The sequence below is a fragment of the Lepus europaeus genome, chromosome 11, assembly GCF_033115175.1.
Source record: "Lepus europaeus isolate LE1 chromosome 11, mLepTim1.pri, whole genome shotgun sequence".
Classification (NCBI taxonomy): Eukaryota; Metazoa; Chordata; class Mammalia; order Lagomorpha; family Leporidae; genus Lepus; species Lepus europaeus.
Genome location: NC_084837.1, coordinates 106,859,959 through 106,873,652, shown reverse-complemented (window position 1 = coordinate 106,873,652; position 13,694 = coordinate 106,859,959). Strand labels below are relative to the sequence as shown.

The 13,694-nt window shown below is 48.2% G+C and overlaps 1 protein-coding gene across 2 annotated transcripts in view; it reads right to left on the bottom strand.

Annotated features, from left to right (window-relative positions):
* Positions 1–13,298, bottom strand: part of SH3GL3 (SH3 domain containing GRB2 like 3, endophilin A3) — a 148,487-nt gene extending 135,189 nt beyond the window's left edge. For both annotated transcript variants that reach the window (XM_062204841.1, XM_062204842.1), the window contains exon 1: positions 13,165–13,298. In XM_062204841.1, the coding sequence (XP_062060825.1) occupies positions 13,165–13,209 (45 nt within the window). In that variant the 5' untranslated portion in view covers positions 13,210–13,298. The remainder of the gene's footprint in view (positions 1–13,164) is intronic.
* Positions 13,299–13,694: the final 396 nt, after the last annotated feature.

Genomic DNA, 13,694 nt, shown 5'->3' with positions numbered 1-13,694 from the left:
GCACATGGCAAGTTTTCAACATAACAATTAGACATGCCAATTAAGAACACAAAGTCTGAGCACTATATACATATCAGAATAGCTAAAATTTTTTAAGAAATGGCAACAAATGCTGGAGAGGATGTAGAGAAATTGGAACACTCACACCTTCCTGGTTGGAGAGTAAAATGGCATGGCTACTCTGGAAAAGCAGCTGACAGTGCCTTGAAGAAGTAAGCCTGCAACACGTATGACCCAACAGTTGCCCACCTGGGCATTCATTCCAGAGAAATGCAAACGTATATTCACCCAAAAACCCATGCATACGCCTTCATAGCAGCTCCATTCATCGTAGTCTAAAATCAGGAACAGACCCGATGTCCTTCAGCAGGTGAATGACTGGACAGCTGTGCCACACCCACACCACGGAACGCTGCTCAATGAACAAGAACAAACCACCGACAGACATGTCCACAACAGTAGGGTGAAAATAATTTAATAATAAGTTGCAGACGTAATAATAAGTTGCAGCAATAGACATTGCTGTCACTGAGTATGGAGAACAAATCAGCAGCTGCCGCAGTGGGTGGCAGGAACGAGGGAAATGCAGGTGGTTATGAAGAGGCGACAAGAGGGGTTCCTGCACTGCTGTGTCATGTTCCATACCCTGACTGCACCCATGCTCCTGGCTTTAGCACTGCACCCTAAGTTTCCAAGACGTGGCCATTTAGAGAACCTGGGAAAAGAGTGCAGTGTCCTGAACTATTTCTTACAACTCATGTGAACATACAATTGTCTCAAAATAAAAAGTGTAATTAAAAAAGCATGGGGTAGGGGCAGGTGCTGTGGCATAAAGGGCTGGGCTTCTGTCTGCAGTGCTGGCATCCCATATGGGCGCTCGTTCTAGTCCCAGCTTCTCCTCTTCCAATCCATCCAGCTCTCTGCTATGGCCTGGGAAAGCAGTAGAAGATGGCCCAAGTCCTTAGGTCCCTGAACCTGCATGGGAGACCAGAAGAAGCTCCTGGCTCCTGGCTCCTGGCTTCAGATCAGCCCAGCTCCAGTCGTTGCAGCCAACTGGGGAGTGAACCAGCAGATGGAAGATCTCTCTCTCTCTCTCTCTCTCTCTCTCTCTTTCTCCCTCTCTCTGTAACTCTGCCTCTCAAATAAATAAATAAATTTTTAAAAAATGCATGGGGTCATATAGGAAACCAACTATATTGAAGAACAGTTGTCCTTATTAAAATGTTTGTGATAGAGTAGAAAAAAAAAAAAAAACGAGTTCCACACGAGACAGCTTCTAGGTCTCCTTGAGTTGGGTGCCAGGAAAACTTCTCTTCAGAGATGACCTTTAAGCCATGATGCTCTCTGAAGGACAAGAAGGAACCACTTGGAAAAGATCAAAGGGAACAGCATGCCAGGGCCGAGGGGACAGCCACCAAAAACATGCCCAAGAGGGAAAGACCTCAGTTCATGAAGGGAACTAAACGAAGGCATCACAGCTGAACGTCATCGGGGAGACGCAAAGTTCCGCAAGTCCACAGGCCAGACAAGAAGGCTGGGTTTTATTCTCTGCACAGCTGGATGCACCTGCCAGTAGAAGAATGACATGGTCAAAGACACAGACACATGGGGCTGGCGCTGTGGCATAGTGGGTAAAGTCGCCACCTACAGTGCCAGCATCCCATATGGGTGCTGGTTCGAGTCCAGGCTGCTCCACTTCCAATCCAGCTCTCTGCCATGGCCTGGGAAAGCAGTGGGAGATGGCCCAAGTCCTTGGGCTCCTGCACTCGCATGAGAGACCTGGAAGAAGCTCCTGGCTTCTGGCTTCGGATCAGAGCAGCTCTGGCCGTTATGGCCATCTGGGGAGTGAACCAGTGGATGGAAGATCTCTCTCTCTCTCTCTCCTCTCTCTCTCTGCCTCTTCTCTCTCTATGTAACTCTGACTTTCAAATAAATAAATAAATCTTAAAAAAAAATACAGACACAGACACACCCTCCCTGTCTCTTGCCATGGGACACGATGTGCCACTCTGGGACTCTGTCAGCAGGAATGACATCATGCTAAATCAATGAGGCCGCCGATCTTGGTCTGTGAATCTCCCTGCATAAACTTTTTCTCTGTATAAAGTGAGTTGCTGCAGATGTCTCATCGTAGCGATGAAAGCTAACTACTGCACCTGGCCAGCCAGGTGTGCTGTGTCCCCTGTCACCCTAGAAGTAGCAGAGAAGCACCTATGCAAGAGTGCTCAGGGCCCCTCAGGATTGCTGAACTACTGCATTAGGCAGAAAGAGCACAGGTGTGTCCTAGGAGAGATGACTCAGCCACCAGGTTCCCTAGGGAGAGCTCAAGTCATCCAGCCAGAAATAGCAGCAGCATCCAACGTGAATGAAGGGCTGCACAGGCCAAGTGCTCAATGGCACCAGGGTCAGAGAGCAACCTACCCAGGGCCAGGGGAAAGACGCCCTCATTCACAGGATTAGAAAGTCAGAAGGCAGGCTGGCAACCTGCTGCACCTGCGACACCAGCATCCCACACGAGCATCAGTTCCAGTCCCAACTGCTCCACTTCCAACCCAGCTCCTGGCAGATGGCCTGGGAAAGCAGTGGATCATGGCCTAAGCACTTGGGCCCCGGCACCCACGTGGGAGACCCGGAAGAAGGTCTTGGCTCCTGGTTTCAGCTTGGCCCAGCTCCAGCCCAGCCCCAGCTATTGTGGGGCTTTTCAGATAAATAAAAACATGTTTAAAGAAAAGCACAGGGGCGGCGGCAAGATGGCGGAATAGGAAGGGAGCACACTATTAGTGGGGGGGGTCAAGACAGGTTAATAAAAGTGGAGATACCGCAGGGTCAAGGAAGAGTAGGGGAAGAAAAAGCAGAGGAAACTCTTCCGGAACTAGTGATTCACAGTGGACCTGCCTGGAGAGCGTGGGAGCCCAAGTTCGGGACACCAGCGGCGGACTCAACGCACCAGCGCTGGAACGCGAGGTGAGCCGAACCTCCATAGCCCGAGATACCAGCAGGCAAGTGGAAAGAGGAGGCTAGAGGGAACGAGGCTTGAAACTCCCTGGGGAAAAGTTCACCAGGCTAACTAGAAGAGAGAGAGGGAAAAAAAAAAAAGTGACCGATACGGACACGAGTTTCTCTCTCTCTGCTCACCCCTCAAAGGCGAGCAAGACAAAGAGCAGGCGCCATTTTGGACATACGTCATAAGCAGAGCGACCTCAGGTCTGCACCGGCCCTGAGCCTAGCAGAAAAACCTGACTCTGGGGGCAGGGGTGAAATAACAGGAGATTAGCATCTAACTTGGCAACCCAGTGGGAGACTGCAGGAGAATTGGAGCCCACACTGAGGGCAGCAGAGATTCCCTGTGTGGTCCGTGGGAAAGAGCTTCCGATCTCTGGCTCCTGTGGGTATATCATTTGCCTGCTAACTACCTCCAATTATGTTCAGCTGTGCGGAATTACTTCCCTTTTGAATCAAAGAAAGAAAGAAAGAGATTTACCACACCTAACCTGGGAGTGTCATCTTTGACACACCCTCAACCCTGAGGAACCAAACACAGCTCTCAGTCCACACTCATCTCAAGCTTCTAAGGCTCCATCGAAAGCAGACAGTCCACTTAATATAGAGCCATAGTGTAACAAGAAAAAACACCACAGTGAAGAAACCAAATATCTCCAACATGCCAAACAACAAACGCAAAAACCAAGGTAACAAGAACAAGGAAGACACTATGACGCCCCCAAATGAAAAAGACACCCCAATTCAAGATTATGAAGATGATGAGATTGAAGAAATGCAAGAAGTGGATCTCAAAAAATTGATAAGAACATTAAGAAGTTCTCAAAAACAAATTCTTGAACTACAGAAATCCTTAATGGACAAGATAGAAAATCTCTCTCATGAAAACGAAATATTAAGGAGGAATCAAAATGAAATGAAACAACTAGTAGAACAAGAAACGGTGATAGTGACGAGAAATCATAATGAAATGAAGAATTCAATAGATCAAATGACAAACACATTAGAGAGCCTTAAAAACAGAATGGGCGAAGCAGAAGAGAGAATATCAGACTTAGAAGACAGAGAACAGGAAAGGAAACAGGCAAACCAAAGAAAAGAAGAAGAAATTTGAAATCTAAAAAATATTGTCGGGAATCTACAGGATACTATTAAAAAACCCAACATTCGGGTTCTAGGAGTTCCTGAAGGCATGGAGAGGGAGAAAGGATTAGAAGGCATTTTCAGTGAGATACTAGCAGAAAATTTCCCAGGTTTGGAGAAGGACAGAGGCATCTTAGTACAGGAAGCTTATAGAACCCCTAATAAACATGATCAAAAGAGATCCTCACCACGACACGTTGTAATCAAACTCACCACAGTGAAACATAAAGAAAAGATCCTAAAATGTGCAAGAGAGAAACGTCAGAATACTCTCAGAGGATCTCCAATTAGACTCACAGCAGACTTCTCATCAGAAACCCTACAAGCTAGAAGGGAATGGCGAGACATAGCCTAGGTACTAAGAGAGAAAAACTGCCAGCCCAGAATATTATATCCTGCAAAGCTCTCATTTGTGAATGAAGGTGAAATTAAGACTTTTCATAGCAAACAGAAACTGAAAGAATTTGTTGCCACTCATCCTGCCCTGCAAAAGATGCTTAAAGATGTGTTACACACAGAAACACAGAAACATGGTCACCAATATGAAAGAAGGTAAAGGAAGGAAACCTCACAGCAAAAGATCACAGGAAGCTCGATTTCTCTTTGACATAGAATTAAACTCTGATGCTCTGTTAAAGCAATGTGTTAAAGTAATCTATTATGTTCTCTTGATGTCTGTTAAATTCTAATTGTTCAAAAACAGCTGAATTTTTATTAAGAGCTATGGGTTATTTAAATGTGTGCTTATTTTCAAAGATTGGAATCATCACCTTGTAACAATGATCAATTTTGGTCTATGTTATGTCATGATTTTAAGGAATCTTATTTCAACCAGATATTTTGGATTTTGAGCCTTCTTGGCATTCTTGACAGGCATTCAAAAAATCAAAGTTTCAAACAATCTGGTCTCTAAAATTTCCAGTAAATCCTGGACTTTGGTTTTTCCAGTTTGGGCCCAACTGAAAAAATCGAAGGACCTATGTCTCTCATCTTATAGAGACACCAACTAATCAGGCTATTTGGAGTATATTAGAAGGACTGTCAAGATGTGATGTGGTACCAGACTTTCAGTTTCTATAATGGAAAATGCTATTAATACAAATGATTGAGAATTAAAAAGTCTAATGATTTTGTGTTACTAGACATGATAGTTATCTTAATGAGAAAGCCCCAGAGGCCTAAAGGGTTAAATACTTGTAAAATCCTACAGGTGCTTTCAAAAATACTGTGAAGTTAGCAAGTGCCTCTTGTTGGTTGATGAGTTTATAATTTTAAACATGGCGACTTAAAGTTTTTTGTCATCCACAGTTATATATGATTTGCTGCTCATAAAACTAAAGCGTTGTTGGTTCTGTGTCTAGCTGTCCTCCTATAGGTTCCTATGGACTTTTTCCAGCCACTTCTATTGTATTCAGTACTTTGGGATGGCTCTGTAAACAGATGAAGCCAATAATGTATTAACAGTACCAACTGAGAGAAAGTATGGTTAACTGAGGTTACTAAAAACAAAAAGCAATTCAAATCAATTGGCAATCTACAAAAAGAGTTAAAGATTTTAAAAGCTATTATTAAAATTGCTATATTGGTCTATTATGCTATGTTATATGTGTGTACATATTGTATGTCCACATGGGGAAATTTTATTAAGAGTTTTATTTTAAATGGCTTATAGATAAGATTGTCCATAAATTTAAGCTGCTAAAATCTATCAAAGATACATTTTAATTTGTGTGACCTGAATCTGTGTATCATATGTTTTAAACTTGTTGGTAGAAAGAAACTAAAAACATTTTATATGGTTGTGCTTAAGTTTACTGGTTAAACAAACTACACCATGTTAGATATTTAAGAGGTGTTTTCAAATACATGATTCTTAAAATTTATAGAAGGCATTGGACCTTCTGGTAAATGTTTTCTTAAGTTGTTATCTAATGGTTGAAACTGTTTACTAAATATTCATGTGATATTGCTATTGTCAGCAAGCGATCTAGGACTTGCTCCCTCATTTCTCTATTCTAAGCCCAACTTGTTCTTTCATTTCTCTATTCTCTTCAAGGTAGGAAACTAATTCTACTATGAAGGAATCTGTAGGACGCACAATTTAATCTTTAGACCTTATAAAAGAGATGGCTAACATTTTTCTGTAAATAGCATAGCCAAAATAAGAACTTAAATAATAATCTCATAGCTAGATTCACTTCGCCATCAGCGAAGTATACAGGAAGTAGAAAAAACCTCCCTTTCAGACCAAAGGGAAAGAAAGTTTTAAAGTGAGAATATAATTTTCCTCATGGGCATTGTCTACCTTAGAAAAACTACTACAGAACATGCCTGTGACTACAGACTTGTAGTTCAGGCCACCGAAGATTAGAGATGGGACTTGGGCACTCCCTTGACTTGCATCCTCTGGTCTGCTTTAACACAAACCAGGAGGAAAAGAAAGCTAGGCATCAGAAGCAATGGGTGGCAGGCCTATTAATGGCTGATCTATACAGTGATCTGCCCTCAAGGAGGCCCAACAGGCCAGTCCACTGCAGTGGCTTTCAATGTGGTAAGCCTGGGCTTCAGCAGAAGTCAGCTTGTGAAGAGCCCTGGCAGCTCTGCCAAGAGTTGGATCACTGGAAATGGACCTGCCCTGGAGTCAAAGGATGCCCAGGTCAGAGCCACAGATCTTATTGGCTCTAAGCTGAAAAGCCCTTCACTCAGCCCAACTTCCAAAGTGACCACTGCAGCTGAGGGGATGGTCAAGTAGGGTCAGCAACATTGCAGGCAGAACTGTAAATTTCTTGTTAGAGATGCCCCCTGCCTTTACCTGGCCAGCTCTTCTCCCAGGCCAGCTAAGTAATGAAAGTCAACAGAGTGCCTTCCCCTAGGAGGTTCACACCTCCCTTAGGATATACCCCATGTGAAGAGATAGATAGGTCTGGGCCTCTTAACTTACAAGGCCTAAAGCCCACCAGATTATTATCAAGCCCCTTCTGTCAGGTTCTATTTGCCTCTCAGTCAGAAAACTTAATTGTAGCTTAGACAGCACCTTTCTTAGCTCCTCTAATAATGACTCTGTCCTTTGTTCTAGACCCTGTCTAGCGTACTTGGGCCTCATTCCTTCGTAATCATAACCTCTACCACCAATGGCTCTACTCCCAACCTGTGTGTACTGATGGTCCTCTTCCCCACTTAATGCTGTATAATTGTTCAGACCTGGTAAATGCCACTCTTAGGATCACTGGTTACTATCCTCACCCTGTCTTTTATGACCTTGTCTAAATATGATCAGAGTCGGCAAACTTGGAAGGCTTCCATAGCCTTGGCAACTCATGACGACAGCCTAGGGTGGTTACTGGCGCCATAAACTAGAGTGTCAATTTGTTGGGTCAACAACAGGAGCCACTGTGCACTTGCTCCTCATGTGGGATCTCTGTCCTTAATGTGCTGTACATTGTGATTTGATGCTATAACTAGTACTCAAACAGTATGTTTCACTTTGTGTTTCTATGTGGGTGCAAACTGTTGAAATCTTTATACTAAATTGATCTTCTGTATATAAAGAGAATTGAAAAGCAATCTTGATGCAAATGGAAGAGGAGAGGGAGCGGGAGAGGGGAGGATTGCGGGTGGGAGGGAAGTTATGGGAGGGGGAAGCCATTGTAATCTATAAGCTGTACACTGGAAATTTATATTCATTAAATAAAATTTAAAAAAAAAAACATAAAAAAAAGAAAAGCAAAGCACAGGGCTCACGGAGGTCCCTGCGGCTGGGCCTGTGGTGACAACAAGCATGGATGACAAAGAGCAGGCCCTCTAGGGGCACATCTCCAAGAAGAACAAGAACGGTGGCCATGCAACCCCCCCACCTCACACCTGTTCTGTCCCCTAGTCTTTCCATTATCCCAACCCCATGCTTCTTTAAGCTTCCACTGCAAGGTAAAATCTAATTATATTATGCACATTTTACCTGCGTAGACTCCTCAGAATCTGTCCCCCTCCTCCTTAGCCAAACAAAGTAGTCTGACAATCCTAGGTATGGCCAGTCTCATTTTCTGAGTCCAGTATGCCAATAATCCTTCCCCAAATAGCTCCTGACATGGCACAGTCTCTCAGTCTCTCTCTCTCTCTCTGTCTCTCTCTCTCTCTCTTACACACACACACACACACACACACACTTGACTTTGGGAAACATAACATACACTCAGTTTGCTAAATTAATCTGAAACAATAGGAGGAGGCAGACCCTGCTTTGAAATGAATTTTCAAATCAAATTTCAGGCCGGCGCCGTGGCTTAACAGGCCAATCCTCCGCCTTGCAGCGCCAGCACACCGGGTTCTAGTCCCGGTTGGGGCGCCGGATTCTATCCCGGTTGCCCCTCTTCCAGGCCAGCTCTCTGCTGTGGCCCGGAAGTGCAGTGGAGGATGGCCCAAGTGCTTGGGCCCTGCACCCGCATGGGAGACCAGGAGAAGCACCTGGCTCCTGGCTTCAGATCAGCGTGGTACGCCGGCCGTGGCAGCCACTGGAGGGTGAACCAACGGCAAAAAGGAAGACCTTTCTCTCTGTCTCTCTCTCTCTCACTATCCACTCTGCCTGTCAAAAAAATTTTAAAAAAAAAATCAAATTTCAAGTGCGACTTTGAGATACTTTCACTATATAGAACACAGCGTCACCAGAGGTAAGAAATGTTTGGATTATCTTGTATCCTTTAGATATTAGAAAAATAAGAATCGGTTTGGTTTGAGCATTTATCCCAGCACCCTAAGCTTAAAAAAAAAAATCAAATAAACCCACTAGGATTTAGGGATTCGTTTATCAAACAGTCCAAGTGGAAACAAGCAAAAATGTGTTCGCTTTAATATATCTTCTGATGCATGCAAGAGGAAAAACAAATCAGTGTGGGATTTTTGCAAAGTGCATTTCTATCATTTCCCTCTAATGAGAAAGTGAAACAAGAGACCTTAACACGGCCTCCCTGGAGAACCTCATAATTTACAAAGAATATCGTTCGGCGAAGCACTTACCCATAAATGGACAGCCTGGGCCGTCAGTGTTCCAGGGAACACATTCGGGCCCCGTGGAACACTGGCCATTTTTCTGGTTCATGTATCAGAGAGAAAGAGGGAAGCGTTACCCAAAAAGCTGTGTTTGGGGTTTCCCGTCTCCCTGCTGTGTTGCCTGAGAGAGGTTTAAGGGCACTGCTCCATCAGGGCAGAAAGAAGTGGATTTAATCCAGAGCCAACAACGATGGTTTGTCTCAAGAAAGAAGCAGCCAAATAGGAGTGATGGACCTGGTTCCGAGACTTGTATGGAAGAAGGTCCTGGAAGGTGGGGGGGAGGGGCAGAAATGGAAAGAACCCAGCTATTAACACAGTGTGCAGGGCAAAGCATACTGGAGGTGTGGCCTGAGCCCCCTCCACTAGCAGTAACCACCGTCAAGAAAACTACTACAAAAGAGGCTTGACAAGTACACACCCATGAGGTTAACCATTGGTCAGTCAACCACAGTCCCCAAGGAACCACAGCACGGCTGAGTTATTTGTATCCATTTCTAATAGCACAAGCTACGGCCCTACCACAAGAGTAAACAGCTCAATTAAAGTCTTGCCAAGGCTGGCATTGAGCCTAATTGTCAGGATACCAGTTAATATCAATATCCGTGTCTGCATCTAGGTTCAACACCTGACTCCAGCGCCTGACTTGAGCTTCCCACTAGTGTAGACCCTGGGAGGCAGCGATGGCACAAGTACCAAGCTCCTGCCACTCACGTAAGAGACCTGGATGGAGTTCGGGGCTCCTGGCTTCAGCTTGGCTCAGCCCTGGCAGTTGAGGGCATGTGGGGAGTAAACCAGTGGACAGAAGGCCTCTCCCTCTCTCAAATAAAACAAAAATAAATAAATAAATAATTTTAAAGGTCTTATCAAGAGAAAAACTATAGTAATTATGCACTTGGGCAACTTGGGTTCTAGTCCCAAATGCTGAAGTGAAAAATTCATGTAACATTTTTTTTACTAACTTTACATTCTTCTCATTTTAATTGACTTCTTCCTCTCTCCTGCTGGTTTCCACGTGCTGCCAAAATGATGTAAAATCCTTGGAACACACAGTTCTCCATTCTCCGGGATACTGTCCTCAGAGACAGGTGAGGCATCAGGACAGAGCAGCCAGTTAAGGTTGTAGGTGATTCTATCTTGCCTATTGTTGGGAAAAATCATCTCAATTTGCCAGGGCCCTGGATCCCTTACCTGGAAATGACCTATTAATCTCCGGGACAGGCATTTAGCCTAACAGTTAAGCTGCCTGGGTCCTGAGTCTACATGCCGGAGCTCAGCTCCTGGCCCTAGGCTTCCTGTTAATTCAGACCCTGGGAGGCAGAGGGCATGGCTCAGGTCCTCAGGTTCCTGTCCCCTAGGTAGAGGCCTGGAGTGAGATCTTGGCTCCTCCCAGGTTTCTGCCCAGCCCAGTGTGGAATGTTGCTTAGGGACTGAACCCGTGCATGGGAGATCTCTCTCTCTCTCTCTCTCTCTCACACACACACACACACACACACACACACGCCATCTTTGTCTTCCAAATATTTTTTTTCGAGTGTCAGAACTAGGATGGCTATATATAGTTAGATGCACACATACTTTATTGAGATATAATTCACATTTCATACAAGTCACCAAGGGAAGTTTCCAACCCAGCGGTTTTTAGTATATTCAGCGCTGTGACATAACCACAAGGATCCGTGGTGGAGGAGACACAACTTTTCAATCTTCCAACTCCTCATTGAAAATCAAGGCCCAGATGAGTTCATGCCACGTTCCCAAGGTCACACAGCTGGTCCGTGGCAGAGCCAGGCGTGAAACCCTGGGAGTCATTTAGCCACTGACGTCACCCGGGAATCCCTCCGCCCTGCCCCCTGGGAAAGCTCTGGATGAGTTAAACCCCACTGTAAAACGCTGTCTGGGCAGAACATCTGGCCTCTTTTATTAGCTTGCATGCTCTGATTGCATTAAACTCTGATTTCTCCACCAACTCTGTTGCATCGCAAGATGTCTTAGAAGGACTTCAAGAATGGATTACAAATGTATCTGTTGGGCATGTTAGCCACCAGAGGCGGTGAGCACGCCCAGAGAGCACCCGTGACGCCTTTCTTTTCAGATAAGGTCTCAGCTCTTACAGAAGGGAGGAGAGGAAGGGGTTCAAATCCACCCTCTGTGAGTTTCCTTTTCAGTGGGCTATGAGTAGCTAAACCAAACGCCCCACCCCCACCACCATCTTCCTCCAATGCCAGTAACTTCCAAGGGGTCGGTTACCTCTGAGATTGGCTCCGGTGAGCCTACATCCAGTAAAGTTTCCAAAGCAGATGTGAGTCCCTGCCAGTGCTAAGGGAGCCAAAGACCCAAGCCCAGCCAGTGGGGACCCTGGCCTTGTCCACCGTGGAGTGCAGTCTCCTGTCTGCCCAAGCTAAGAGCACACCTCAAAGTGCTTGTTGATTGTTCCCGCCATTCACACTGTAACCTCGCTGGCCCTGGGTTTCCACGACACTCATCTCTCTCTCTCTCCTGTATTCTGCCAGCTCCTTCGTCCTTGAATTGCTCTCCCTCCAAATTTCATTCATTCAACAAACATTTACTGAGTGGTCGCTGCTCACCCATTACTGGGCTAAACATTGTCTAGAAGTCTGAGCCTGTAATTAACCCACTGCATTTTTTTTTTCGTTGTCCTCTATGCTTCCATTTTGAAATCTCTATTTAGGCTGAAAATTCTGAAAAATGTGTAGCTCCAGTCTTGGCCTCACCCCGAGCCCTAGGCCGGGACGGTGACATTTGACCTTCCCAAGTGCCCAAATACAGGAGGAAACCACCGTCCCCGCCCTCACTCAACCGGCCCCTCCCCCAGGCCTTAAGTCCTGCCCAGTGCCACTGTCCACCCGGCGCCTTCAGCCAGACACTGGGCATCGCCAGGCCTCCTGGAAGGGCTGTGGGTGCGGGGACTGAATCTAGAACAGAATGCTCTAAATTCTAGCCGCTTTTCACCGGCCAGTTCGTGGGAGAAGCAGGTGGAGACCTCATCACTAATGTACATTCTAAACAAAATCTTTCTACCTGGGTTCCAGCAAAATTGGAGCTGAGGCAGGGGCTGGGAGTGGGCGGAGCAACAGACCCAGCGTGCTGGGTGCAAGGCGAGCGCCTCCAACAGCTAGAAGCACCTGCCCTGTCGAACACACACACACACACACACACGCCTGTTTTCCTGCCTCCTCTGCTCCGAAGACCCTTCCTTCCTCCCCCCCCCCTCCGCGTTCATTCTTACAGAGCGCACCTCTTCCTCCGGGAAGCCCTCCCTGACGCCCCTGTGGCGCCGTCTGCGTCTCCGGAGATGTGTCCGGCCCTGTTTGTTTACGCGCGTGTCTCCTGTCCCCACCACGGCTGACGGTCAGCTCCCCAGCCCCTGGGCCAAAGCGAGCGAAGACGGCAGGGAGCCGAAGGGCGGCCGTGCAGAGCCGGGCCCGGGGGTGCGCGGCGCAGACCAGCGGGGTCCACTTGGAGGCGCGCACGGGGAGCGCGGAGAGCACGGTGGGGCCCAGCCCCGCGCCCGGAGCGCCGCAGCCCTGGAGGCGCCGGTGCAACAAGGCAGCCCGTGGGCGGCAGGACGTGCCCCCCCTCCGGGATGCTCCCACCGGAGAGACTGGGGGCTGGAGCGAGGTCCCGGAGGCACCGCACTCCCAGGCTCTGGTGCGCCCGGGAAGGCCTCCAGGCCTCCCCACGCCCACTCTCTCTCCCGCGCCGCTGCGCGCCCTCCCCTGGGGACCCTCTGCGACCTACAGGGTCGGGCCGGGGGTCGGGGCTGCGAGCGGGGAGGCGCCGGGGAACCAAGGAGACAGCCAGCGGCCCCTCACCCACTTGGCGCGCCCGGAGGCGGGAAGAAATGGAGCTGCGAGAGAGCACCCACCCCCCCCCCCAAGAGGAGCCGGAGCCCCAGAGGCCTGGCAGCCTCGGTGCCTCGGCCTCCCCAGTCCACGCACCCCCCACCCCCACCCCTACCTGGCTGGCTTTGTGGAACTGCTTCTTCAGCCCGGCCACCGACATCGCGACTGCGCCTGGCCCGAGCCGGGTGGTGGTCTCGGGGCTCAGCCGGGCCACGCGGCCGCGACGCGCGGGGAGAGCGGGCGGCCGGGCCGGTCCCGGCGCCGCTGGGCTCCGCCGGGCCCGCCTCCCACGGCCACGGCCACGGCCACAGCCGCTGTCACACTCGCACACACGCGCGCACGCAGATGGCAACACGGTGCTCGGAGGCCTCTGCGCAGCCCATTGGCCAAGCCGCGGCGGTATGCAAATGAGGCCGCAGGGGCCGCCCACGCTTCATTGTTGCGTGGAGACCCCGAGGGCTGGAGCGGCCGGGAGGCAGGCCTGGCGTGGGGCTGTCTCTGGGGTGGAGGAGCAGAGCCACGCCGGGCATCGTGAGGCGCGCGAGCGGGATGCGTCTGCTTGGAGATTGTCTTGGGTTGGGGGTTAGGGGTTGGTGATGGGGATGGCTTCTCTGAGCTCCTGGGACTTGGTGCGAAACCCGCTTG